The 24,454-nt window shown below is 39.9% G+C and overlaps 2 protein-coding genes across 3 annotated transcripts in view; one reads left to right on the forward strand and one right to left on the reverse strand.

Moving 5' to 3' along the window:
- Positions 1–24,454, reverse strand: part of adam22 (ADAM metallopeptidase domain 22) — a 68,767-nt gene that overhangs the window by 5,959 nt on the left and 38,354 nt on the right. The window contains exons 7-27 of one of the 2 annotated variants that reach the window (XM_013910590.1): positions 15,538–15,604; positions 15,375–15,451; positions 14,492–14,566; positions 12,541–12,612; positions 11,369–11,535; positions 11,197–11,281; positions 10,346–10,436; positions 9,635–9,686; positions 6,042–6,141; positions 5,255–5,326; positions 4,953–5,045; positions 4,294–4,374; positions 4,158–4,208; positions 3,992–4,055; positions 3,781–3,886; positions 3,578–3,697; positions 3,074–3,242; positions 2,564–2,663; positions 1,695–1,785; positions 1,530–1,583; positions 3–203 (exon numbers count right to left, since the gene is read on the reverse strand). In XM_013910590.1, the coding sequence (XP_013766044.1) occupies positions 3–203; positions 1,530–1,583; positions 1,695–1,785; positions 2,564–2,663; positions 3,074–3,242; positions 3,578–3,697; positions 3,781–3,886; positions 3,992–4,055; positions 4,158–4,208; positions 4,294–4,374; positions 4,953–5,045; positions 5,255–5,326; positions 6,042–6,141; positions 9,635–9,686; positions 10,346–10,436; positions 11,197–11,281; positions 11,369–11,535; positions 12,541–12,612; positions 14,492–14,566; positions 15,375–15,451; positions 15,538–15,604 (1,988 nt within the window). The remainder of the gene's footprint in view (positions 1–2; positions 204–1,529; positions 1,584–1,694; positions 1,786–2,563; positions 2,664–3,073; positions 3,243–3,577; positions 3,698–3,780; positions 3,887–3,991; positions 4,056–4,157; positions 4,209–4,293; positions 4,375–4,952; positions 5,046–5,254; positions 5,327–6,041; positions 6,142–9,634; positions 9,687–10,345; positions 10,437–11,196; positions 11,282–11,368; positions 11,536–12,540; positions 12,613–14,491; positions 14,567–15,374; positions 15,452–15,537; positions 15,605–24,454) is intronic. The other variant, XM_013910591.1, reaches the window with a different exon arrangement.
- cldn12 (claudin 12) lies at positions 16,139–20,296 on the forward strand. Its single transcript, XM_005732155.1, has 3 exons — positions 16,139–16,281; positions 18,089–18,342; positions 18,436–20,296. The coding sequence occupies exons 2-3, from the start codon at positions 18,124–18,126 to the stop codon at positions 19,258–19,260; spliced, it is 1,044 nt and encodes a 347-aa protein (XP_005732212.1). The 5' UTR covers positions 16,139–16,281; positions 18,089–18,123; the 3' UTR covers positions 19,261–20,296.

Raw genomic sequence — 24,454 nt, forward strand, 5'->3', positions numbered from 1 at the left:
ACCTGAAGGCAAACAGTGAGCGGTTCTGAGAAATGGATGGGATGGAGGGAGTGAAGGACGGGGTGCAAATCTGCAGGTGCGACAGGCAGGCTGACCTCTTCTTGGAGCTGCAGCCCGAGTTTGTGCTTACACCCGGAGGCATGTCGCTGTAAAATGAATCTGCATCCCCAGGTTTTGTGACATAATCACCTGGAGGCATTTGCCTGGAAGTACAGAAGAATTCATTTAGATGCTGCAGAGATGAACACCATGACAGGAAACAGTCACCTGCATATATTTTAATTAAAAGCTTTTTATAGTCCATTTATGATCTGTGCCACATTTTGTTTTCTTCTACTCTGGTGACTGCTTTGCATTTTTCATGATGTAATTAGCTGTTCAGTTATTGCACTAAGCTTGCACTAAGAGCCCCCATTTACATTTCTCCCTATTTTTGTTCTAGCTCAGTCCAGTTGGCTAACATCATTATACTCTCATGTCTAAAAAAAGGGAAAAATGTTATATATATATATATATATATATGTTTTCTCTATTTTCTATAATAAAAACACTCATAAGCATTTCAAAGACTTTTACTGGCAATATAAATATGCAAAGAGTGTTTTGGCTACTTCTTGCTTTTTACTTTAAGAAGTGGTACAAAAAACCCAAATGTAAAAGATTTCTGACCTCATTAATAATTGGCTTGTTGAAGGTAATTTTCAAAACAACTTTTCGTGACCTGATATTCATCACTTTCTTACAACTTTTTCTTGCCAACGATGAAAATGGGTCATACAAATAAATAAAGGATGTCCATAAAATGTATATAAAGGAAGAAGGACGTTTGTGGAGTGGCCGTTTGGTTTCCTCTATCGAGGAGACAGACCCCAGCGGGGTTTATTTCTTGCCAGTTGTTTTAGAATTGTAAAAATCAATGAAACAACTTCACCAACCCATCTTTACAAAGCTGAAGAAGTCAATCTGCCTTCTTTTCCAAGCTCTTAAGAGTAAAATGTATCCATTTATAAATGTTACAAATTATGCTAAAAAAGTGAATTACAAGTCTGTTGATTTAAAACTTTGTTATTGTAAATCACCTGCTGGAGCCACATGCAGTACGATTGGGGCCCACCACAGACTCACGGCCGTCATAATGCATATTTTTATATTTGATATTTAGTTTTCCCTTTGATTATATAACTTCATGTAGATGACATTTAAATGCAAGACGATTACTTGTAGCAGATTAGAAAACATTTTGGTGATTTTTGTTATTATGCAGGGCGGGGATATTTCAGATTTCCTCAGGGTCTCGCTGCAGATTTGTATTTAAGATCTTGCTCCGGGTTTTGGATCATTTGAGCACAAAGAAACGACTGAGTATTAACTACAGGTTTTGTGGTCTTTGCAAAAAAACAAAACAAAACAAGGAAAGAAAAAGTTACTGAGAGAACAATAACACATTCAAACAAGCTGCAGCTCTGTCATGCACTTTAGAGTCACGCTTTAAATAACAGAGTAAGAAAAAGATGTTAAAGTGTGCAAACCGGCAGAATCTCCGGTGAACCTCAGACTCAATGTAGCATTTCTGCTTGTAGCTCCTGTAAAGAAAACAGCAATCTTATAACAATCCAGAAAGTTCATACTTTTATTTATTATTATTTCCACTCATCACTCATCATCAGACATGCACAAACTATGTGTAGACTCACTTGTAGCACCAGGCTGTTACAGCCAGTATTAGGGCGAGGAAGAGGATAGAGCCCGCAATAGCCCCGATGATGATGTTAGTGCTGTTGATACCTGAGACAGAGGAAGAGAGTAGAGTGGGAAGCCAAATGTGTATTAACTGAGATGTGTGTGTCTCTTGTATCTGGAACAATGCAGACACATGGGGATACACAAACCACAAAACAGTGCAGCAGAGCACAAAAACACAGAAAATTTAGCAAGAAAAGTTCATCAGGAAGACACGGGAGGAAAAAAAACACCAAAACCTCAGTCACCCTCCAACACTACTCTGAGGGGGAACCTACAAGCGCTTCCCATTCAGGGTAACAATAAAAACTGCTTGCTTCTCAATTGAATGAGGGCTGTAATTATCTAACTGTGATGGGACTGAAGTTGGAGTGAGACAAGACGAGGAGGAGCGGGAAATGACATCAAAGACAAGACAAACACAATGAAAAAGGAACCTAAATCTGACCTCAAATCACTCCGTCAAAGACATCGGCCTGTCGACAAAGAATGAGTGTGAAAATAATGACAAACAAAAAGAATGACATGCAAGGTTCAGTGGATACAAATGCAGCAGGTTTAATGAGCAGACGTGAGCCCCCAAAAATAAACAAAAATTAAAAGACAATTGAAAAGCAACAAAAAGGATGACATATCTGTGGTGAAGTGGAAGGACAATGAAGAAAGAAATGAAACGGGTGTAGCAGGTTGGGAAGAGGGGTGAGGTTTTTACAGAGGGACAGGTGTGCAGAGCAGCCCTGAAATATGACTGGAGGGCAAATGTGATGTAGAGACAGAGGCAGGAACAAGTGGAACAGGTGCAGAGGGCAGATAAAATGTCTACCTGAAACTGAGGCTGTGGTTTTGGCCACAGGAAACATGAAGCTACAATCCTCTCCTGTCCAGCCCTGGTTACACACACACTTCAGCTCATTGCTGCACACCTGCAGGATGAAAATGTAACATAATTAGATATTTGTCGAAGTCTGTTATGGGCACTTTATGGGTCAAAATTCAAGTTGGTCTGATTGCAACCACAAAATATGGTGACTCAAGTCTTTATGTTTCTCAAGTTATTTCAAGTCCACAATCAGGCATCAAAACATTAAAATAAAAAGAAAACCCCGACAGCAGCTAAATAGATACTTCCCAAATACTATAAGTGGGAAACACTTATATTATATTATATTATATTATATTATGTTATATTATATTATATTATATTATATTATATTATATTATATTATATTATATTATATTATATTATATTATATTATATTATATTATATTATATTATATTATATGATAGGATCAATTCTAGGCGTTGGTGTATGAGTTCACTGTTGGCGTGTACCCCATTTCCAGAGCAAATGGCCTTGTCAGTCGTCCCTGGGCAGGTGCTGAAGTTGAACTGCTGGATGGGGAGACATTTGTGGTTGAAGCAGATGCTGTCTGTGCCGCAGGCCGTCCCGTCCTCGACGTATCCCAGGTCTATATCTCCGTCGATCACCACGTGAGCACCACTGAAGAGCAAACAAGACTGAGTGACTTGAAAGGCTATGTTGGCTTGCAGTAAACGTGGCGTGATGTGCAGGCTGCTGTTTCTTAGTTCATCTGTGATGTTTAGAAGAATGTAGTTTTCCTGGCTCGGTGGGTCTCTAACAATCAATGAAGGATTTACTTGATGCTAGAGTTATGTGCTTTGTAAACAACTGAGAGAGCAACAAGCGAGGAGATTTTTTTAAGAGCATTCCTCCTTCAGTGCTGCACAAACAATAGTATTCCATAGACTAAACACAGATCACAAATGATCATTACAGACTGTTTTAGGTGTTTTCTTTTTTGTTCCTTTGGCTACCTGCAGTCCAAAGAGGCACTGTGTTGGGCTACAGAGAATGAAGTCAGCCCTCCCTGCAGCTCTCCCAGTCGTGGAGCAGGAGAGATGTTGGAGCACAGCAGATAGCCACAGTGAACATCCCTGAACACAAAAGGTGCAAACACATATCAGCAGGAGAGGAAAGTAACCCAGAGCTCCACAGGAGGCACAGACGACTGGCTTACTGCTTGTTACACTGGATCCACGTGTCCTTGTCTTTTCCACAGTTGCCTTTTTCTGTCCCTTCGATGTTAAGCTTCTCGTAGCAGAACTTGTCAGCTGCTGTTGCCTCTGAGGGAAACACAAGCAATTTTAAGGAGAATAATACGAGGGTGTTTTCTGTGCAGCTCCTCTAGATCTCCTTTCGTTGGAATGCACATGAGAGAAAACACCTACTTTCTCCCCAAATGAACTTGCACTGTCTGTCTTTGGTTTTGCACCTTCCACTGAAGCAGCGACCCTACAGGCAAACAAGGTGATTCTTAACAAAGTGCATGCCAATCGGCTGAGAGGTTTTTAAACATTTTAATGCAAGATCACATAAAACTCATCAAGATCTTACTTGGTCTTTTTCACATGTGTAACCATCCATCTTGTGCACATTTGGTGGACACTGCAAAAAATAGAGAAAGCCTCAAAAATACAGTGATGCAAATCTAAGTATGAGCAGATGTTTAGGAGGAAAAATCCGTGCTCACCTGGCTGGAATTGCCCAAGCAGATTTCCGGGATGTCACAGTCATTCACCGCATCTCTGCACACAATTCCCCTGAACTCCATCTGTAGCAGCACACAGGACAAATTAAATCGGAAAAGGTTTTGTGTTTCATTCCACGTCCGGCAGAAAAAAAACAAAAAGTCAAACGTTTTTTGCCATCATAAAGTAAAGTGTGTGACAAGTCTGCCCATTCACAGCTAAAACACACCCCATCAATGTTAACTATGTCCATATCTTTTCTTGTAGGATTTAATGGTCCTAAATAGTTTCCGTTTCAGTTTCAGTAGCGGAGGAGTGCCTGAAAGTGGCATAATCCCCGGAGACCACGGCTATTTTTTCAGTGCTTCCAATGTAGGAAAAAGGATATCTAGTTCAACACTTCCTGTTTTGTCAGTCATTGTTAGATTTTACACAGATACATTTTTGAAAAGCTGATTTAAAACGAAATCCCCATCAGATCGTAGCTAATAGTATTTCAGCTTCTGCTCTCCACATGGACTGTTTGTCTGCATGCAACCAAACCCTGCTTGAATGTGACTAAACCAAAAATCCACCATACTCTGCAGCTCCATATCTGTTTATAAAGATCAGTATATTTAGATAAAAACCACTTAAAACCTGCTACTGTCCGGTTTAGTACCTGGCAGTTATTGCAGCAGAGTCCATTGCTACAAACAGAGCCCTGAGTCAGGGTGCAGTTCTTGCAGCAGTTCTCTCCTTCTTTTGCACATTCCTGAAAGGAAGAAAAACTTTTCTCAACACAGTTTATTCTTTGCCTTAATTTCTCCAATGACTTTACTTCACTGCTTCAGATGTTAACCCTTTTTCTTTGATTGTTTATTTTGCTGTAACTCATCTCTTTGACCTTGGATGATCATAAAGGTTAAGCCTTCAGTATATATATCTGTGTATTTTTCATTCATCCGCGGATGTTTAACTCACCGCTGGGTTTCCGCAGTCACACTCCTCTCCTGGCTCCACAAAGCCATTGCCGCATTCTGGAGGGTCTAACAGCTGAGTGAATAAAGAGCTAAATTAATATATACACTCACCAGCCACTTCATTGGGTATAGCTGTTCACCTGCTTGTTGATACAAATATCTAATCAGCCAATCACATGGCTGAAGCTCACTACATTTAGGCATGTAGACATGGTCTAGAAGACCTGGTGAAATTTAACCCGAGCATTAGAATAAAGGCGATTCCAGCAACTTTAAACGTGGCATGGAGCTTTAACAGCTCCCAATCTACTGGCATTTTCCTGCACAACCATCTCTGGGGTTTACAGACAATGGTCAAAAAAAAGACAAAATCTCCAGTGAACAGCAGGACAAAAATTCCTTGTTGATGTCAGAGGTCAATGATCAGACTGCTTCCAGCTGACAGGAAGGGAACAGTAACTCAGATAACTACTTGTTACAACCAAGGTATGCAAAAGAGCATCTCTGATTACTTCATTCAGCAGGAAAACACACCATATCACAGAGCTGAATGTAATGGAACGGGCGATTCACATCATGGATGTGCAGCTGATTAAATCTGCAGCATCTGAGTTATGCTATCATTTGAATGGAGCAAAATCTCTGAGGAATGTTTCCAGGATGTCACGAAGAAGCAGATCTAAAGGCAAAGGAGGGTCCACCCTGATACTAGCAAGGCATACCTAATGAACTTTCCAGTAAATATAGATTATATACGTATGTAGCATTTGGTTGAAAGTATGATGTACCTTCAGAGGTTTGTTGAACAGACAGGCTCCTCCACCGCTGTTCAAGAAGTTATAGTACTCCTCCACATTGCAGTCAGAGAATTTCTTGGGCAGGTAAAAACTGTTCAAAACAACAAGAACGCATCGGGCTGTTAACGCGGACACAAAATAAACCACGTGTGCAGATTTTACTGTGTGCGTGAGAGGGTTTCCTCCCTGCCAACACCAAAGAACAAAAGACTGAAAAAACAGTTTTAAGCACCTTAACCCGTTCAGTCTTTGTATCGTGCATTTACTTAATTACAATTTAGTTTTACACAATTTTACAGTTACTAGTGTGAACTGTTTTTTTATTAATATACTTAAAATTGCTTCTTTTTTACCAAACATAAAACACACTTTAAATATTAGAGGTTTTACGGCAGGTTCACTATACTCACAGTTCAGAGGAGATCCTTATAATAACATGGAGACAGACATTTAGCACAACTGACTCTGTGAACATCGTACGGAGATATGAGCGGGCTGTAAATGGATTCTAAGATGTGCCGTTTTTACGTTGTCCTGGAAAACAAGCCTAATATTATCGATGAGTCATTTTTAAGCCGGCATTGCATTATCATTTGACACTGAAGCCCCAAAAGAACAAAAAGAATATCTGACTAATTTTTTTAATGAGTTGCTCAGAATAGAAATCAAGCTCTGCTGAGAGTGTCATCAGCTCTTTAATTCTCACTGTGATTGCTTCAATTCATTTATAATTAAAGGCTAAAGTCCAGCTGGATGGCACATCCATCCGGACTTCAGTGTCCGATCTCAGCGGAGCTTGAAAATGCTTGGCCAGGCTGATGCTTTTAATGGCATTATCCCAACAGTGAGCAGCACTTAAATATTATTATGTTCTTCTGCACTGTTAGTCTTAATCCTGATTATTCTGCAGGAAAAGGTTAGAGTGGCTCATCAGGCCTGCCAAACCAGACAATGCAATAATGAGAGAGTCGAGGGTGGGAGAGGCTTTGGCTGATGTTTCATGTGTAATGTGACTAAATGAAGCCATCACCAATGATGACGATGGTTATATAAAGAGGAGGTAATGGATGAAGTACACTACAATATTTCTGCAAGTTTTGGGGATTAATAAGGTTCATTGCTGTCCCGGCTCTTATACGGGATTTGTTCTTGAAATCTTGTAGCTTTCATTCCCTTTTAAACATCAAGATGAGGTGAAGCAAAGAAGAAACATGCTTGTGTGATTCCCCAGTTGGTACCACATGGAATAACACTATTATTCACTCTTTATTTCACAGCATGCACACAATATGATCAAAATATGTATTATATTTTTAAAATAGAAATAAAAAGACCACTATAAAAACCAAACTATTTCGCTAGCAACCTTCTTCCTTCCTTCGCTCCGTTACAGTCAGCTTATAACACCTGGTGGTTATTAGGACGCTCATCAGCAGCTTAGCCATTTCTTAATTTCTTAATCTCTGCATTAAAATTGTGAAGTGGGATTTGAGTCTTTGTCGTGCCTGTCTATTCTTGGTACTGTGCGTTTTAGGCTATCTGGCCTCATTAAATTAAAAAATATTAAAGGCTTTAAGGTTGCTCCCTTTGAAATACATATTTTGACCCGGTTTGCTGATGGCAACACCCATTCTCACAGGAGAAGGAAGGAAATAAAAATAGAAAAACCTACAGAATTTAACTGCTACCAAATCCTAACCTAACCTTAATGGAAAATGTGTTTTTTTTAAGAAACTTCAGTTTATACAAGGTGTAGTTAGGATTTAAGATCTTAAGAAAAGCTACTGTATACACTGCATAGGAGCACACATACCCACAGATGGGTGACATATTAAAGGAAAAACCTGAGCTTTGCTGGCACAGCTTTGGGAGCCTTTGGCCCCTTAAAGAAATGTGTCAAATATTGCAAACCTACATAAAGTTGCTCTGACTGATCCTATAAAAAGGCAGAGGCCACTTCCAGGATGAAAACTGTACAAATATCACTGAATGATTTAATGAGTGTGAAAATGATGTGAATCATTTTGCTGTGAGAGACTTGAGTGTTGGACAGCGCTGATTAAAACATCTAACGAGGAAGTCTTTTCATTACTTATCTTGTTTTTCTCTTTCCTTTAATTTGTGTCCCGTCTGTATTTTAACACAAATCCACTCAGACACGCACTCGCGCAACACACAAGCAAACAGAGGAGCTACATCCTGTGAAAAAACTAGTTAAAGGTAGTCAGGTGAAGAAAATCAGACATGCAGGTGCTGAGGGATTAAAAATAAACTTCAGAGGCCGCTCATTGAATACAATCGTCTGAAACACCACTGACTCGATTTTAGGGAAATTACTTGGGTCTGTTCACAGGTGACAGGTTTAAATAAGCACAAAGTCACCTGTCCTCTGTCATGTGACCTTGTGACAATAGAGGAGGTTTATTAAGGTAAGCCAATAGAGCAGGATCTCAGTGTTTGGGAAGTGTACTTGTTGTGTTGTTACAGGAGAATGAGACAAATATTGACCCAAGATGAGAATGACATTGCAGACTGTATCAACTGGATAACGATGAACAAAAATCAGTAATGAGAAGTTTTAATTTTTAAACAGCAGGGTGGAGAAGAAGCCTCTCGGCAATCGGGAAAAACAAATCAATGACATTTATCAGCTATTCAGTCAGTAACATTGCCCAAAAACTGAAAAATACACACTAAGTATGTGATATTTTACAAAGTGATCATGAAAAATACAGCCAGTGTATTACAAACAGGACATCAAGCTGTATTTGTTCATATCATCTAGGTAAAATGAGAAGCCGGGGCCACAGTGGCTGTAGTGCCCTTGGATGACAAAGGGAAAGGTTGTGATGACTGACAACCTCCCTCTGACGCAGCCATTTGGTTCAAAACCAGCACAAGCAACGCTCACAAGCTTCAGCTCACCTGCTGTCCCATTCGGGATGGGGGGGGAATTGTAAGAAGTATATAAGAAGAGAGGTACACGCACACAGACAGACAACACACACACAGATCACACACAGACACTCACAGTGGCATGATGCCAAGCAGGCCTGTGCAGTCCACAAAAATATTTTAATCATCTATTTTCTTATCTAAGCAAATAAGACATTACAGAAGGCCTTTATGCAGAGAAATGCTCAATGTTATATAACAAGAAGATAGCAACTGGAAATTAAACCTGGACTGTCCCCTAGTGGTGAATTATAAAGGTACAAGAACACAGCAGTGAATGACATACATGTAATTTAAATGGATAAATAGATTGATATTTGAGATTTAATTGGTTTTAAATACATAAGAGACACACATGTAAACTTTATGTTTACATATTAAAACACATAGCTTTGACAAGGCAGGATGACACTTATTGATAACTGCAGTTATAGCAATATTTAAGTAAATATTCATACAGGGAAGGGAACGAAAGCAACTTATAGTCTGGGTAACATTGCATCCAACTCCATGCTGTGTCAGAATTTGTTAAAATGCTTTGATGAGACTGAATCATCGGCATCTGTGAGAGTTGACAAGAATTCAGCTGTGAGATGAGATCAGGAAATGCACTTTCAAAAGGAACTTACCCAATGTCATCCATGATACAGCCGGCCCAGCGATCATCACACTTGCATTCACCTGGAAAAATACATTTGTGATATCATCAAAATTGAGTTTTAAGAAGAATGTGTGTTTTTATTATTGTTAGGGGGGAAATTTGACAATATTTACAAAAACAAGTGCAATTCATATGTAGTGTACAGATGTGTAAAATACTGGACACAGTAATAATAAAATTAGGGAGGTTTGGAAAAGAAAAACATAAAAACACATAATGTTGGAGAAGGAAAATGAAAAGACAAAAAAATGCAGGTATTTACATGTGTTTTTTACACATATTTTACTAGTTAACCTCATATTGCAGGAGACGGTTAAAGTTAGATGCCTTTGCATGTGTGTAAATGCATAAATATATAGAAAAGTCCAGAAAAGAAAACTTAAAAACACAAAGCAAACAAGCAAAAAAATATAGTTCTGTGACGTAAGTATAGAAAAAATAAAGATATTAATTATTATAGATAGTATAGTTAATTATTCTATTAGGTTGTAACACATGCCCAGCCATTCATTCCTCCTCTCCTTTTCTGGGGTGCATTTACAAGATATATGAGAATGGAGATGATGAAACCTCAACAAAAAACAAAACAAAAAACAAAAATAACAAATAACAATCAGTGTTAAATCTCATGAAGAGCGTGAGAGAAGACAGAAAGGATCATTAAGATTTAACGGTTTACCGTTAAGGATCCTCTTCTTGTCCGAGAAGATGCCGATGTTCTGTCCAAGAGACTGTGCGAGGGTAATGGCCATCTCATTAGTTTTCCCATACTGAAGAAAAAATGCAGAGGAAGAGAGAATGAAGTGAATCAATGAAAAAAAGACCAAGAATCTTTGATTTATTGTAGGAAATCTTGTTGTAAAGCAGAAAAAACAGTAATTAATTTAAATGAAAGAAAATTGAAATTATATGAATCCGATGGTACTTTTCTTTTTCTCATAATTCCATTGATTTTTACAAGATCTCCAACACCACTGGCTAAAATACAGCTCCAAACCATGACAGAGCCTCCACCGTGTTTTATAGATGGCTGTAGACACTCACTGTTGTACCTCTCGCCTGACCCCTACTGAACATATTGAATTGAAAATTAAAAATTGGATAGGTGACTCCATTAGTTGGACCCATGTGCCTAAAGACACCATTTAAAATTAGTTCTTCGCTAAGTTGTTTGTTATGTGTAGACACAACTATGATTCATCCCGTTATTAATGCTTGAATGATTCATAGCTCAGTGTTTAGGGACTCAACAACAAACAAGCAAACAAACAAAAAAGTATTTGTCTGAAAGTGGGCGAAAAAGCAGCCAATGTCCCAAAGAAAACCCTGAAGAAGTATTGCTCAAGACCACGTTAAAAATGGCAAAATATAGAAATGAGGGTTGGTTCAAGACTTTTGCACAGCACTGTATCCCTCATTTAATCACAGAAAACAGTCAGTGTTGGTGGTGATCAATGTAAACTGACCACTGTGATTGAACTCCACGTTGTCTGCATCATTTAACTTTAAAATTATTTAATTTTCACTCACCTCATTGACGCCCCCTCCTTTGGTGAGAGAGCAAACTCCGCCCATATAGGAAGCTCCACCCCAGCTGCTATGAAAGCGAGACCCTCTGATGAAAGAAAGGGGTGTTTTATCAAAAGATGCTGAGTGTATAAGGGGAAAAAAAACATTTTATTTTCCTAACTGTCATACTCACGAGAAGAGGTGAACAGAGTCACATTTCTCCTTGATGAAGTCTTTCCTGTACTTCATGAACTCCTTCAGAGTCACCATGGGGTCATCGTCAATGTTAAATTTGTTGTCAGCTGACCAGGTTTCCATTGCAACGAGCACAATTCGGGTATTAAGTTGTTCCCTGAAAATCTGTGGAAAAAGCAAACTTGATATCAGGAAAAATGTCAAGAAGGTTTAAATACTTGTGTAACAGAAAGTGGCAAAAATATTCGGTTTGATGTGTCATGAGCATCGGCATCTCCAGCTGTTCAATACGACAGTGATCAAATGCTCAGTATGATCCTGCCACCAGACAGCTGCGGCACATCATAAGAAACCAGACAGACAGTAAACAAAGGTAACCGTCTGAAGGACACAGTGGGAGCAAACTCTGCTGTAAATAATAATGTTTGCTTTCATAAGACGCAAATCTGCAGGTGCCTCGGGCCAGACAAACACCGGAGGAGAGCAAAGTGTCTGCATTCAAAATAAATGCTAATGGTTTGTCAGTGCAGGGATGGAGGGGTCAGTGTGCATGATTTAATCCCATTGTGGCCCCTACAAACTCAAACTATCTGCCTCTGCTGGTGCATCTGTGTGGAGAGTTCACTGCTGCCAAAAGTGCAGAAGGAACAATACCCACAGACACTAAGCCTGCTCCAGACCATTGTTGCGTTATTTCTTTTCCAGCTCTTATTCCAACATTTCTTCCAGGTGTATGCTATAGTGTTTAGCATAGATGAAAGAAATCAATGCGTGCCTCCTAAATAAAGCCTGCTTCATATGATCTTCTTCAAGGGCACAACAAAAAGCATGACCTTTCTCCAGCTTCACCAGCCTCTCAGCTTACAGACATGACCCTGTCCCAGCTCAGATTTCAGTAATACAACACACAGACGTGGCTACAAATAATCAAACACTTAAAATCTGCCTCTGAGCTGTTGGGATGCCACCACTGCTTTTGACATCCAGTCATCTGAAAACCTCATAACTGGGCGGTTAATGGCTGCTCGCGGCATATTATGGGCCAGGAGAGGCTTTAAATGGGGAGAGTGAGGTTGGTTAAATGAGAAATCAGTGCAGCGTGCGCTCGACTCCAGTACCTGGGAGTGCTTGTGGCAAGCTTTCCAAGAAGCGGATCGATACAGTTCTTACCATGTCAGCGATATTGACCACTGTCTTAGCGTTGTTGTTCGTATGCCCGACGGAAAGCCGGTGCTTCTTATACTGTAGAAAGAAAGAAAAAACAAAGAAAGAGAGACAAGAAGGATAAATTAATATAAATGGGTTTCATAATCTGGAACAAATTTACTTTAAGCCATTTTAATGCATGGAAGAAGCCTGTGTCTGCACATTGGATTCAGTCTTAATGTTGCTTTTATGATATAAAAACAAAGTCAATTCCATTCCAGTGGATCTTAGTTGATCAGAATGTTTTTTCATGCTCAGTAAAGGCAGCGTTTGAAGTGCATGCTCTTACTTTGTTTACAGCCTTGACTCTCAGCCCAACCAGCTTCCTGTAGACTCTGAGCTATTTAAAAGATGTTTTTCTTTTAACAAAACCCAAGAAACCACACAACCAACAATGGAATGAGTCTAATTTCATACATGTCTTAAATCCAAAGCCTGACATGCTTCAACTATTTCTTCCTGTTTCAGTATTCATCAATCCATCTTCTTCTTGTCCAATTCAGGGTCATATGGGTGGGTGAGCCATCATGCAAACGCCACACGGAACATCTTTATCCCGCTAGCAGATTCAAACCCATGGCCTTTCTTGTTGTGATGTGACAGTGGTAACCACAGGACCACCGTGCAACCCCCTGTTTGACTATTGTTTACTGGAAATGGTAACGCCAAGATTTACGTGAACATCTATCTATGTGGATGACCACATGAATCTTTCTGCAAAATTAATTTACAAGAACAAGTGTATATGAGTCCAAACTTTTCCATTTTAGCTGTATTTTACATCTTTGAAGCATAAAATGTAAAATGAATTATTACGACTCTTAATATTGACAGAATTGTTTGGATACGCAGTCCTGTGAAAAACTAAGTACACCCTTTCTGCCTTCATAGGAATTAAGATGATAAGTAGCAGCCAGGTACTGATACTCAAATGGAATTTAATAATTGATCATCACCAAGTGTGAGCACCTCTATAAAAAGCAGACGTTTTGGCACTTTGCTGGTCTGAGGCATTCATGGTGTGTGTCAAAACAATGCCACAATCTTCCCAGGAGTGGACGACGCAGCAAATTCAACCAGAAGAGCAGATTTTCTAATGCTCGAAGACATTTAAATCTACAGCCTCAGTTAGCATGTTAAATGTCAAAGATGACTGAACTTGGTGTGTTTGGAAGGGTTCCCAGGAGAAAGCCTCTCCTTTCTAAAAACAACATGGCAGCACGGCTAAGGCTTGAAAAGCTGAATCTCCTTTAGAGAGACGAGACCAAAGCGGAGATGTTTGGCTGTCATTACGGCGCCACATTTGGAGAAAACCAAGTAGCGCATCAGCAAAAAAGCACCTCATACCAACTGTGAAACACGGTGGTGAAAGGGTGATGATTTTGGGCGTTTTGCAGTAACGGCGCTTTGGCAACTTACAGTCATTGAGTTGACCATGGACTCCTCTTTATACCAAAATACTCTAAAGTCAAGTGTGAACCTAGACTTTAACCCCAAACCCATGAAATGCTGTCATATGACTTCAAGAGAGTTAGGCATAAAGGGACGTCTGCAAACTTCAATGAACTGCAACAATATTGCAAACAAAACAGTTTTTAGTAAATAAATACAGTCTCTGTGTAGTATTTTGTGTTGCTGTGCACCTGAGGTTGAAATTAAATAATTTTAAACCTGATAAGCACCAACTGAGTTTTATTATGACCTTCTAAGTAAGTCCGTAGAATTGAAAAGGGATGTGCACTCTTTCTACTATGACTGTTTGTGATGCGACAGTCAGACAGTCGTGATAAAAAGTGACGCTTCACACCTGCATCACTTCAATCTAGAGAGATTTGTGGTCAGTGGGCCAGCATAACACGATTTCTGGCTTCAGGTCACATTCATGTCTATTTTTTGTAGTCTCTAATAAGCTTACCATTAAATGGTCATTGATCACCATCAGCTCGATGTATTTGGTCTCATCTTCTACACTTCGTGACAAACGTGGAGCCTGAAAAGAGACGACAGTTTTATCATATTAACGGGAGGCAGACGCCATCTTTTTCTAAATAAAAAAATTAAAGAGAATTTCAAAAGAGTACAGTAAAAACAAAGGTCAACTCGAGGCTCAAAGAAAAATAAATGAAAAATCAAAGAGCATCGGCTTAGCAAAAGCCAAACCAGGTTTGTCTGTGAGCCCAAATCAAAGTAAATATGAACGCAGCTTTCAGGGCTGAGAAACAGACAGCTGCAGACACCTGACTATGTCTGAGAAAAGGCGAGGAGGGAAGCAGCCTCTACTTATAAGATAAATATTTCATGAAACCGAAGAAGACGAGAAGAGGAGAAGAGCGGGCTGGAGAGCTGTTGAGTGGGAGGAACGCTTGGAAACAGCGCACTCTTTATGAATTAACATAAAACATATTGACGGAAAGCAGTGTAATCAAGACAACAGCCTTGGTAGCATAATTATCTCTCTGTCTTACACTCATGCAGGCATGCACAAAATATAAGCATCTGCACGCCTCCGCTGCTATTGGTGATCATTTTCCTCTGCCATCTGAGCAGCTGTGGTTCAGGTGGTAGAGGACTGTCCGGGGCCGGCGCTTCCTTCCCCGGTTACTATACTGCCTAAATATCCTTGGGCACACTGACTTCAAGCAGCTCTCAATGGCAGTCAAGCTGCCACCATTAGTGTGTGAGTGTGTAAGTGTGTGTGCGTGGATGGGAGACAGATTTTAAAGCACTTTGTAGCACCCTTCTAAGGTGAAAAGACCCTGCATAAGTGCAGACCGCTTTACCATTTAGTAGACTCATACCTGTCTCTTTTTCCTCCTGTGCACAACTTTTGACCCTGGAAATGGAGGGCTGGGAAAAGGTGGTTCTGGTAGAGTGCCTTATAAACAGACGGACACACATTCAGTATGTAAGATTAATTAAAGCACATCAGAAACCTGGTCAGTACATGAACCATCAGCTTACCACCAAGGAGATCGTTAATTGCCTCTTCACCGGCAGATTTGTAGATCATGTGAATGCGAATATCCCCCTAAAACACACATGCACAGAAAAATAATTATCCAGTTAATCAGCGAGACAGATCAGAGCCGAGTGACTTTTCAGTTTCAGGGCACAGACCGATTCATCTGCTTAAGAGAGAAGTGACGTCAAAGAGAATGGATAGAGCTTCTTGGTAAGTTGTAGTACCTTACTAAAATATTAATACCAATATTATAAGTTGATAAGAACAAAGGATATTAATCAGCTCTGTTCATTTAAAGCAAACTCAGCAAAGAAAAATGAATTCCGGTTTAGCTGTATTAATGACCTGTATGTGGTGATTACACATAGACACACCCTAGTGTGGTTTCATGAATTCTTATGCCTTACTTTATTTTATTTGTAGTTTGTTTGTTTGTTTATCATTTTATCTACCCTTTATTTGCTTCATTTTTTTATCATCCGCGTGGTTAAGTTTTTTGTTTCCACGTAAAACTTTAAGAATCACAGACATAAACGAATAAATAAAAATACTTTAGAACATGAGTTAAAGGGTGTGTTTACCTCCTGTGAGTCAGCTCTGAGGGCGGAAACACCCCGAGCTCTGCGGAGGGCACATCCTGTTTACTCTCCGAGCTACTGTACGAGACTCGGTTTGTGTTCAAGTATGTAAAGGAGAAACAGGCTGAGATGTTACCGACTTCACTGTAAACGTAGCTCAACAAGGTATAGTACCCTTCAGTCAATGTAGTTAAAGTATGAAAATAAATCGGCGTCAACAGGTTGCGGTAATGCTACCTCTTTAGCTTGTAGCTAGGTGGCTAATTAGTTAGCGAATTCGGAGTTCACATTTTCTACTAAGTTCTTCGTATTGAGTCAGTTGATGTTGACGATCGGCTTTTGTTACTGTTATTAACACGTATTAACAACTTTACAGGCCCTTTGCATTCGTCTGAGCAAAGAGAGCTAGCTGAGGGCTAGCCAAAGTAGCGGTAATTAGCCTAGCTGACTGTGCTATCTGCTAACCAGTTATTACAGAGTTGAGGTCTTTTGTTTACTACCACAATGCACACTGTGTCGGTACTGTATGTATAATTATACTGCTTTGGGTGTAATAATCACTGTGCTATTAACCCTGCTCACGTTGATCGTTAGCATAATCTAGAATAAATAGTTTAGATTCACCGGTCTGTAACAGCTGGCACTTTGAAAGTTACATTTAATAAAACACAATAAGATAGCGACTGAGTAAACGAAAACTGTAAAACAAAATGCTATTGAGACATGTCAGAAAGGTACAGTGATTATTGTTCAGAACATTTGAAGACCCTTCACAGTCCATTCATCCTGACTGTAAAATCCTGTCCGCCTCTAGTTTAGAGCCAGGATATCCTGTCAGTTAATCTCAAATCACCTAAAACTGTTTTGGTTTAACATTTTGATATAAATTAAGGATTGCTGTGAAGTTTTTTGTGTAGTCCTGGGAAGTCCCATATTTGAACATCCACCAAAAAATAAAAATGACATTCCAAAATACAGCTGGTGACAATTTATGTGTTGCATATAGTTATACAAAAGAAAACTTGTGAAAGGCTTTTTGATGTGAAATTCTTATTCGTAAAATGAAGAAAATTGAGCAAATATCACAAGTCGTGCCACAGAAAACAAAAATATCAATAGATAGTCCTAACCGAACAGAAAAAAGTTCTAGTTGAGTTTCCAGATGGTACTCTAATTATAACTGAGTAAATAATACATAAATTTGTTTTATCCTGGAGGAGTTTTTTGATTCAGGTTAAAATTTCAAGCTCAAATTTCTCTAAACGAAAAAACAAAACAAAGCCTTTGATATATGAAGCTATTTCACCACAACCCAAGCTTTGGCCATAAAATTATGAAGCAGATCAGAGATGGTTGAGCAGAAAATGTTGAAAAAATTTGTTGATTTGAGGTGGAATGACCCGGTAATTTAAACAGCTAGTGCACCTGGCTGCACCTTGATTTTTTTAGACCGTCAATGCCACAAGGAATTGGCCCATAAAGTGCTTTAAACATACTCAGTTAGACCCTGATAACCTTCAGAGATGAGATGAAAGTGGCAATAAGAGCTCTTTTTTTAAGATGATAAAATAAAAAGCAGTTGCAAGTTGCATTGTCTGAGTCAGTCACTGTTGCATGCGTCATATAAAGTTCGAGCCTTGCTCATTGTTCAGTTGCACAGTAATCTGTGTAATGCACTGCTGTATAGACACTCCTGCAGTGCAGCCTCAGTCATCGAGTCATTCCCACTTTGTTTGCTGGTGAAATGAGAGCATTGTTTCTCAGGGACAGCAGATATTGGGTCGACCACACTGTGGTGAATTGAAATACAGGGGGGTTGCCCATAGCTAGGTCAGCGTGTGGCACAGTTAGCTTGCTTCTATAAAGGAATGGGGCCATTCAGATAAACTTGTATAACCACGTTTTTCAGGAATTCTGTGTCCATCAAACTGATCAGTTGCTGCTTTCTGTCTGACTTGTGTTGTTTATCCAGGAAAACGGAAACTCCCCTGTCAGCAATAACCAGCCATGTCGTGCCGGGACATCCACGCCACCAATGCTTTTGCCTTCATCATTGCTATTTTGTCTGTAGGTGGGCTCACAGTGGCAGCATTAATTCCGCAGTGGCGCGTAACGAAACTCGTCACCTTTAATCGTAATGCCAAGAATATCAGTGTGTATGATGGGCTGTGGGCTAAATGTGTGATGCAGGATGGCTATTCAGGATGCCTCTACTATGATTCAGAGGTATTGCTTGATCTATTCTGCTTATGTTTTGTTTTTTAATTCTCCGGTGTTTATAATAGTCCCAGCATTAATTATATATTATTATGTTTCCAGTGGTATTCCAAGTTGGATCAGCTGGATCTGCGGCTTTTGCAGTTCTGCCTTCCCACAGGCCTCGGTTTCGGCATTTTAGCCTTGCTGCTGTCCATGACCGGGATGTGTAAAACCTGTTGCTGCTCAGACAAGCCTGAACCGGACATTAAAACAGTTAGATGCCTGGTGAACAGTCCAGGTTGTCACCTGGTGGCCGGCATGTTTTTCTTCCTGGGCGGCGCAGTCCCCATTGCGCCCTCCGTGTGGTTCCTTTTCCGCACCAAGGAGATGAACGCTAGATATGCCAACATCTTCTCTGATGGCTTTGCTGTGTATACATCTATAGGCTGTTCTGGAGGACTGATGCTAGCCGCACTGCTGATGTTCATGTGGTACTGTATGTGCAAGAAGCTGCCTTCACCTTTCTGGTTGCCCATGTCCACGTCCAACTCCATGTCGACCCAGCCTCTAATTGCCAACGCACATTCTCCTGCCTCAGTTTATGTTCCGCAGCCTTTCCCACCACAGACTTTCCCTCCTACAGTAATTAACGCCCAACCGCATGTGCCCGCGCAGGGCTACGTGCAAAGCGTTATCGCACCTGCTCCACCACAGGTGTATGTGTCTCAGGTTTCTGCACCGAATGGCTATGGATCAGAGGTTGAAGGAAACCACGCCTACGGCTACGCGCCCTCACAAAGTTACGCTCCCTCGCAGAGCTATGCCCCCTCGCAGAGTTACGCTCCCTCTCAGGGGTACGCATCCAGCTATACAGGCCACCGCTACTCCACCCGCTCACGGATGTCAGCAATAGAAATTGATATTCCTGTGCTGACGCAAGAGTAGTGAAAGAGGAGAGGCTGATAACCTCATCACTTCTGTCCATGAACCTCTATAAATTTCACCACTGATAAAACTAACAGAGTTTGATAGATGGAAGGTAATGACCTGAGAGCTATTTACAGCTTCAAGAGTAATAGTTTCAAAAATACTGTCAGTCAGTCCAGGCCTGTGAACTGCTGATGGCAGAGGATGAGAATCGGTAGAAACAACCCTGGATGTACCACATGAAGGATGAGATTAACCTCAAAACTAAAACACTGCATTCAGTTTAGTATTGTTTTTAAAAAAATACTTGTTTCACTGTTTTTTTATATCAGAGTATGAGCACTAAATAATAGTTTATTCCTTGCTGAAGTGGCCAATGGACCAACCTAATTTTTCTAATTTTCTGTTACATTTGTGCTTGACACTTTATCCTTAATTTCAAGTGACTTTTGCTTGTGTAAAGCTTACAGTATGAGGATTGTCTGTTATCACTGCTGAAGTGCATTATGGACTGCAATTAACTTTGACTTCTGTGTCCTGAATGGACAACTACTCACCTGTTTTTGTTCTAACACGAAGTGTGTAATGAACTGTCACTTTGAAGAGCAGCTGTCATTTCTTTGTTAACTGCACTAAGTGTGTCTATAATGTGCCTGGTTTAATTGCCATTGTTTACCTATGTTGTTAGCCTTGAGTCTATTTTTTTAATGTAAAGCCTCCTATATAGTACTTAATCATTTGATAGAGCGTACTTTTCCAAGGTATTTGTGTCAAAAAACATCAAAAGGTGCCACTAATAAACCTTTTAGCTGTGTTCAGTCTGATGTACAAATGCAGTTAACATTACTGTATTGTCAGAAACACTAAGACATCTCTAGTGTGGTAGAAAAAAAACTTGCTAATGTAGCTGGAAGCACTGATTAAGGCTGTAAGTCATGATTAAGCCACATTTGTTGCCTTCTTGCAGGTTCTGCGTATGAAGTACAGATCTTTATGTGATTCTAAAGTGAAAATGTCAAAGAAACATGCTTTTCTACACTGTTTTTGTTTTAAATAAAACATAAATCACACTGTAATCACGTGCTTCTCTTTTTATACAAGCTGCAAACTCACACAGTTATCTATTTAGCCAGTCATATGGCAGCAACTCAGTGCATGTAGACGAGGTCAAGATGACCCTGTAAAGTTAAAGATTTGCTTCATGGATGTGCAGCTGACAAACCTGCAGCAATCGCGTGATGCTATCAAGTCAACAGGGACCAAAATCTCTGAGGAATGTTTTCAATACCGAGGGGTAGACCAAGTACTAGCAACATGTACCTAATAAAGTGGAATAGTGGTTAACATACAAAAAGTCCCCAAATTGAAAGCAAGGAGGGGACGCAAGGTTGCATACTCCTTGTACCAGTCCCAAGCTTGGATAAATAGGAGGGCTGTGTCAGGAAAGGAAAGATGTGCATCTGTCTGCTGTGGCATTTCTTTTTTTTTATGTGGCCCAGCCATGATTTCAGCTGGTTATGGCTCCTCTTTCCACTTTAACCGAGAGAAATCAGGAGCCTGTGGGGTTCTTAATTCACACAAATGTATCATAAAATGTTAAAGCCCCTTCTCCAACCCAATCCCCAGAGGACACTGAAGTGGTTTATGTAGCACTTCTTAAAAGTATCAATGTGGTGTTTAAATGGGAAAATTTATTTATTTGTTGTTTATGAATATAAATGACTTAACAGGGGAGAGTGGGAAAATGGCCAGCACAGCATTGGCAGACTAATCTCATTATAAACTCTGCTTTCTAGAGTGTACACTCGTTAAAAAGAAGATTTCACCAAAATTCAGAGGAAATTAAATACTGTTTTTTCTGACAGTCTGCACAAAACTCAGTTTATTTGTACAAATAAAATATTTATTATTATTATATATAAATATTTGTTTAAACATGCACTACATCTTAGCCTTTTTGTGTTGACTGTCATGTTAAAGGATATGGCACATCCAAACAACAGAAGGCACATTTATGTTCCAGCTTTCCAAAAATCCCTTTTTCAGTATACATGAAAGCTTAAAGATGCATTTTATTGTGTTAATTAACTATTATGGAAAGTAAAAATCACAGTCATTTAGTGGTCATTAAACAGACAATGATTCAACTCATAAATCATGAAACACTTCTCTCCCCTGCATAAGCTTTTACGGGTTAAAAGTTTCATTATTGTCAATAACGGCCCGTTATTTACTTGGTGTAGCATCTATACCAAAATTTGCACTACTGCACAGCACAATGGGGGATATGATATTTGCTGTCACCTGCCGTATGAGCAAATTAAGATATAATCGAGTTCATAGCTTAACAAAGGAAGTAGATGACAGTGAGCAGTCTAACAAAAAAGAAAAACAGCTTTTCGTTTTGTTTTTGATGTAAGTCGACCAAGCATGTGAAGTGATCACTGCGGCAGGTATAATTGGAAATTATGTCAAGGTTTAGTGGCTGATGGTTAGTAAGACCTTAATGAAAATAAGAATATCTGTTTGCATTTGCATGTATCTGTAGCGCACACACAGCACAAATCATCATTATCAGAGCACCAAAGTCTGATTTAACTGTTGTAATAACGCCATGCTTTCTTTGTTCCCTGCATCATCGCTCCCGGCCAGTAATCTCAGTTCAAAAACATACACACACAGCATATAGACCCAGCGGGGAGCGAGTACTGATGGAGATTAGAGGTCGACACAGATGGCTTTCATATGCTGAGCTGGGAAGAAACAGGGGGTGGGGCCTGGGTTGCCATGGGAGACCTCAGACACAGACCGCTGGCTCATGAACATAAAGTGGGGAGGGATAAACACGCCTTTCATTCTTTCTCACTCTTTCCTTGCATGTGTGAATGAACCGGTCCAGGTTTAGTAACATGAACATGGCTTCAGGCCACAGGGAGACCCCCCCAACACACACACACCTCCTTTTTTGTATCCCATCAGCTCCAGCACACACACAGTGTGTCATTCCCAGCTTGTGCTGTCCGTGTAAAAAATCCTCCCTTGGCACCAAATGCAAACACCCCCATGCTAAAACCTGGCACTCGACACACCCCCTTCTTTCTCTGCATCCTTCACCACCCGACCCCCTCATCTTCAGTTATCCCCTCTAGTGCAGCAGACAACTGGAAAATCTTTCAAAAGTGGAAATAGGGCTACCACGATTAGTCCGACTAGTCACGATTATGTCGACTATTAAAATCGTCGACGACTAATTTAATAGTCGACGCATCGTTTGAAGCTTTGTAAGATCACAAAAGACGCAGAAATAAGTAGTAGGATTTAAGAGTGTAATAACGGACTGAAACAGAAGATGGCAGCACTGCATGTACAAGGATGCCAGCTGCCGTTAAACCCCGAAGAAGAAGAAGCTGTGTCCCAGAATTCATAGCGCAGCCGTCAACAATGGCGGCAGCTAGTTAGTTTGAACTTTACTCTTATTATTCTTTCTGGGTCACAAAATAAACGTTTAACATATTTTCAGGCGAGAATGTAGCTGTGTAAACCTCAAATATCTGCTCAGTTTATCAAGACACCACATATTTTAAAAAGCGCTCCGACGCTTTCGGAGACGTCTGTTACCCACTAGCTCGTTAGCTAGGCGGGGGCAAGGCTAACTAGAGCCGTGAGAACACCGGACTCCCGGCAAATCGTTTTCAAACCCACCGCCGTCTTTTGCTAGTCAGGTTAAACATATATATAAGTCACTTAGATAACTTAAAAATGTTATTGTTTGGCTTTCTTTAGTATTTTATTTGTTCCTGAGTAAATCGGTTTGGCTGAGATTAAACTTATAGTTTTTGCACAGCTAAAACTGTCAAGCAGACAGCTGATTATCAGAAGTGTGAGACGCTGGAGAATATACTCCGGTGTCCTGTTATATTTTAGAAAGCAAGGAGTTTATTAAACTTCACCGAAACAATCTGCAAATTTCATTAAAAATTAATAAACTACCATCTTGTCTTTATTTTTAGTTAGCACAAACACTTCAAGCTGTAAGCTAATGATAGTTATATAAGACCAGATGCTGCTGGTGCAATAAGCTGTACGCTGTACGTCCAATGGATGATGATCTGATTAGTCGACTAATCGCAAAAATAATCGGTGACTAGTCGACTATCAAAATAATCGTTTGTGACTAGTCGACTATCAAAATAATCGTTTGTGGCAGCCCTAAGTGGAAACAAGCACCAAAATTAGTGTGTTTGTCCTTCTGGAGCCTTTAATTTGAAAAATCCCAATAGCCACTTGGGTTTTCAAGATGGGTCACCACTTCCAACACAAAATTTCAGGCACTGGATCTATTTCAGTGTTTCTAATCCCGTTTTCAGTTTGTTTGTTTGTTTCTTTACTACGGGTGCTTCTCTGTTTGATTTTTAATAAGCATTGTTACAATTTGAACCTCCCAAAAACTGCATAATTGCCAAGAAACATTTATTTAAACAATGTAGGATTATGTAAGGAGCTTTAAAATCAACTTGTGGTCTCATAGGTGGGTCTCGAGGTAAAAGTACCTTTATAAATGGTACAAAGAAGTTTCTGATTAGCTTCAGAGGTAACTTTTACACAAACATGTGGTTTGATATGAAGTCTTGTCATCTTTGCCTCAAAATGTGACAATTTCCTACCAAAAACAGGCCTGTTGACACTTTACCACATTTGGTTCACCCCAAAAATCACTGAAAAACTACTCGAAGATGAATTTATGAGTGTGTGTTCATGGATCATAGAGGAAGAAGGATACTAAAGGCTGCTTTACTGGGTATCCCTGCTGCTAGTCTGTGTTTTTTACATCACTTCCTCTTTCCCACGCCATTACACCAAATAATGACATCATTGCTCAGGTCCAATCATTTTCTTGCTGCTCTCTGTGAGCCAATCAGCCTCCACTGTCTGCTTTAAACCTCACTGCTCTTATGTCATCCCGCCTCGTGCCACTTCCTTCTCATCTTCACTACCAACCACCAGCGTCTAGACTTCAGGGGGTTCCTGCTTATCATTGCTGGGAATCCACTCTGCTATGATGCTTCATCACTCATGTTCAATAAAAACATGTTCAAATCTTTCAAGTGATGTCTTCTTATCAAAATGAGTATATGACTTATAATTACTGAATATAGGCTGAATATATTCATTCAAACCTTCAGGAGAGCCTGAACTTGACATGCAACCTCAA

Source organism: Pundamilia nyererei, unplaced genomic scaffold (genome assembly GCF_000239375.1).
Source record: "Pundamilia nyererei isolate P.nyererei 1_Seehausen unplaced genomic scaffold, PunNye1.0 scaffold00045, whole genome shotgun sequence".
NCBI lineage: Eukaryota > Metazoa > Chordata > Actinopteri > Cichliformes > Cichlidae > Pundamilia > Pundamilia nyererei.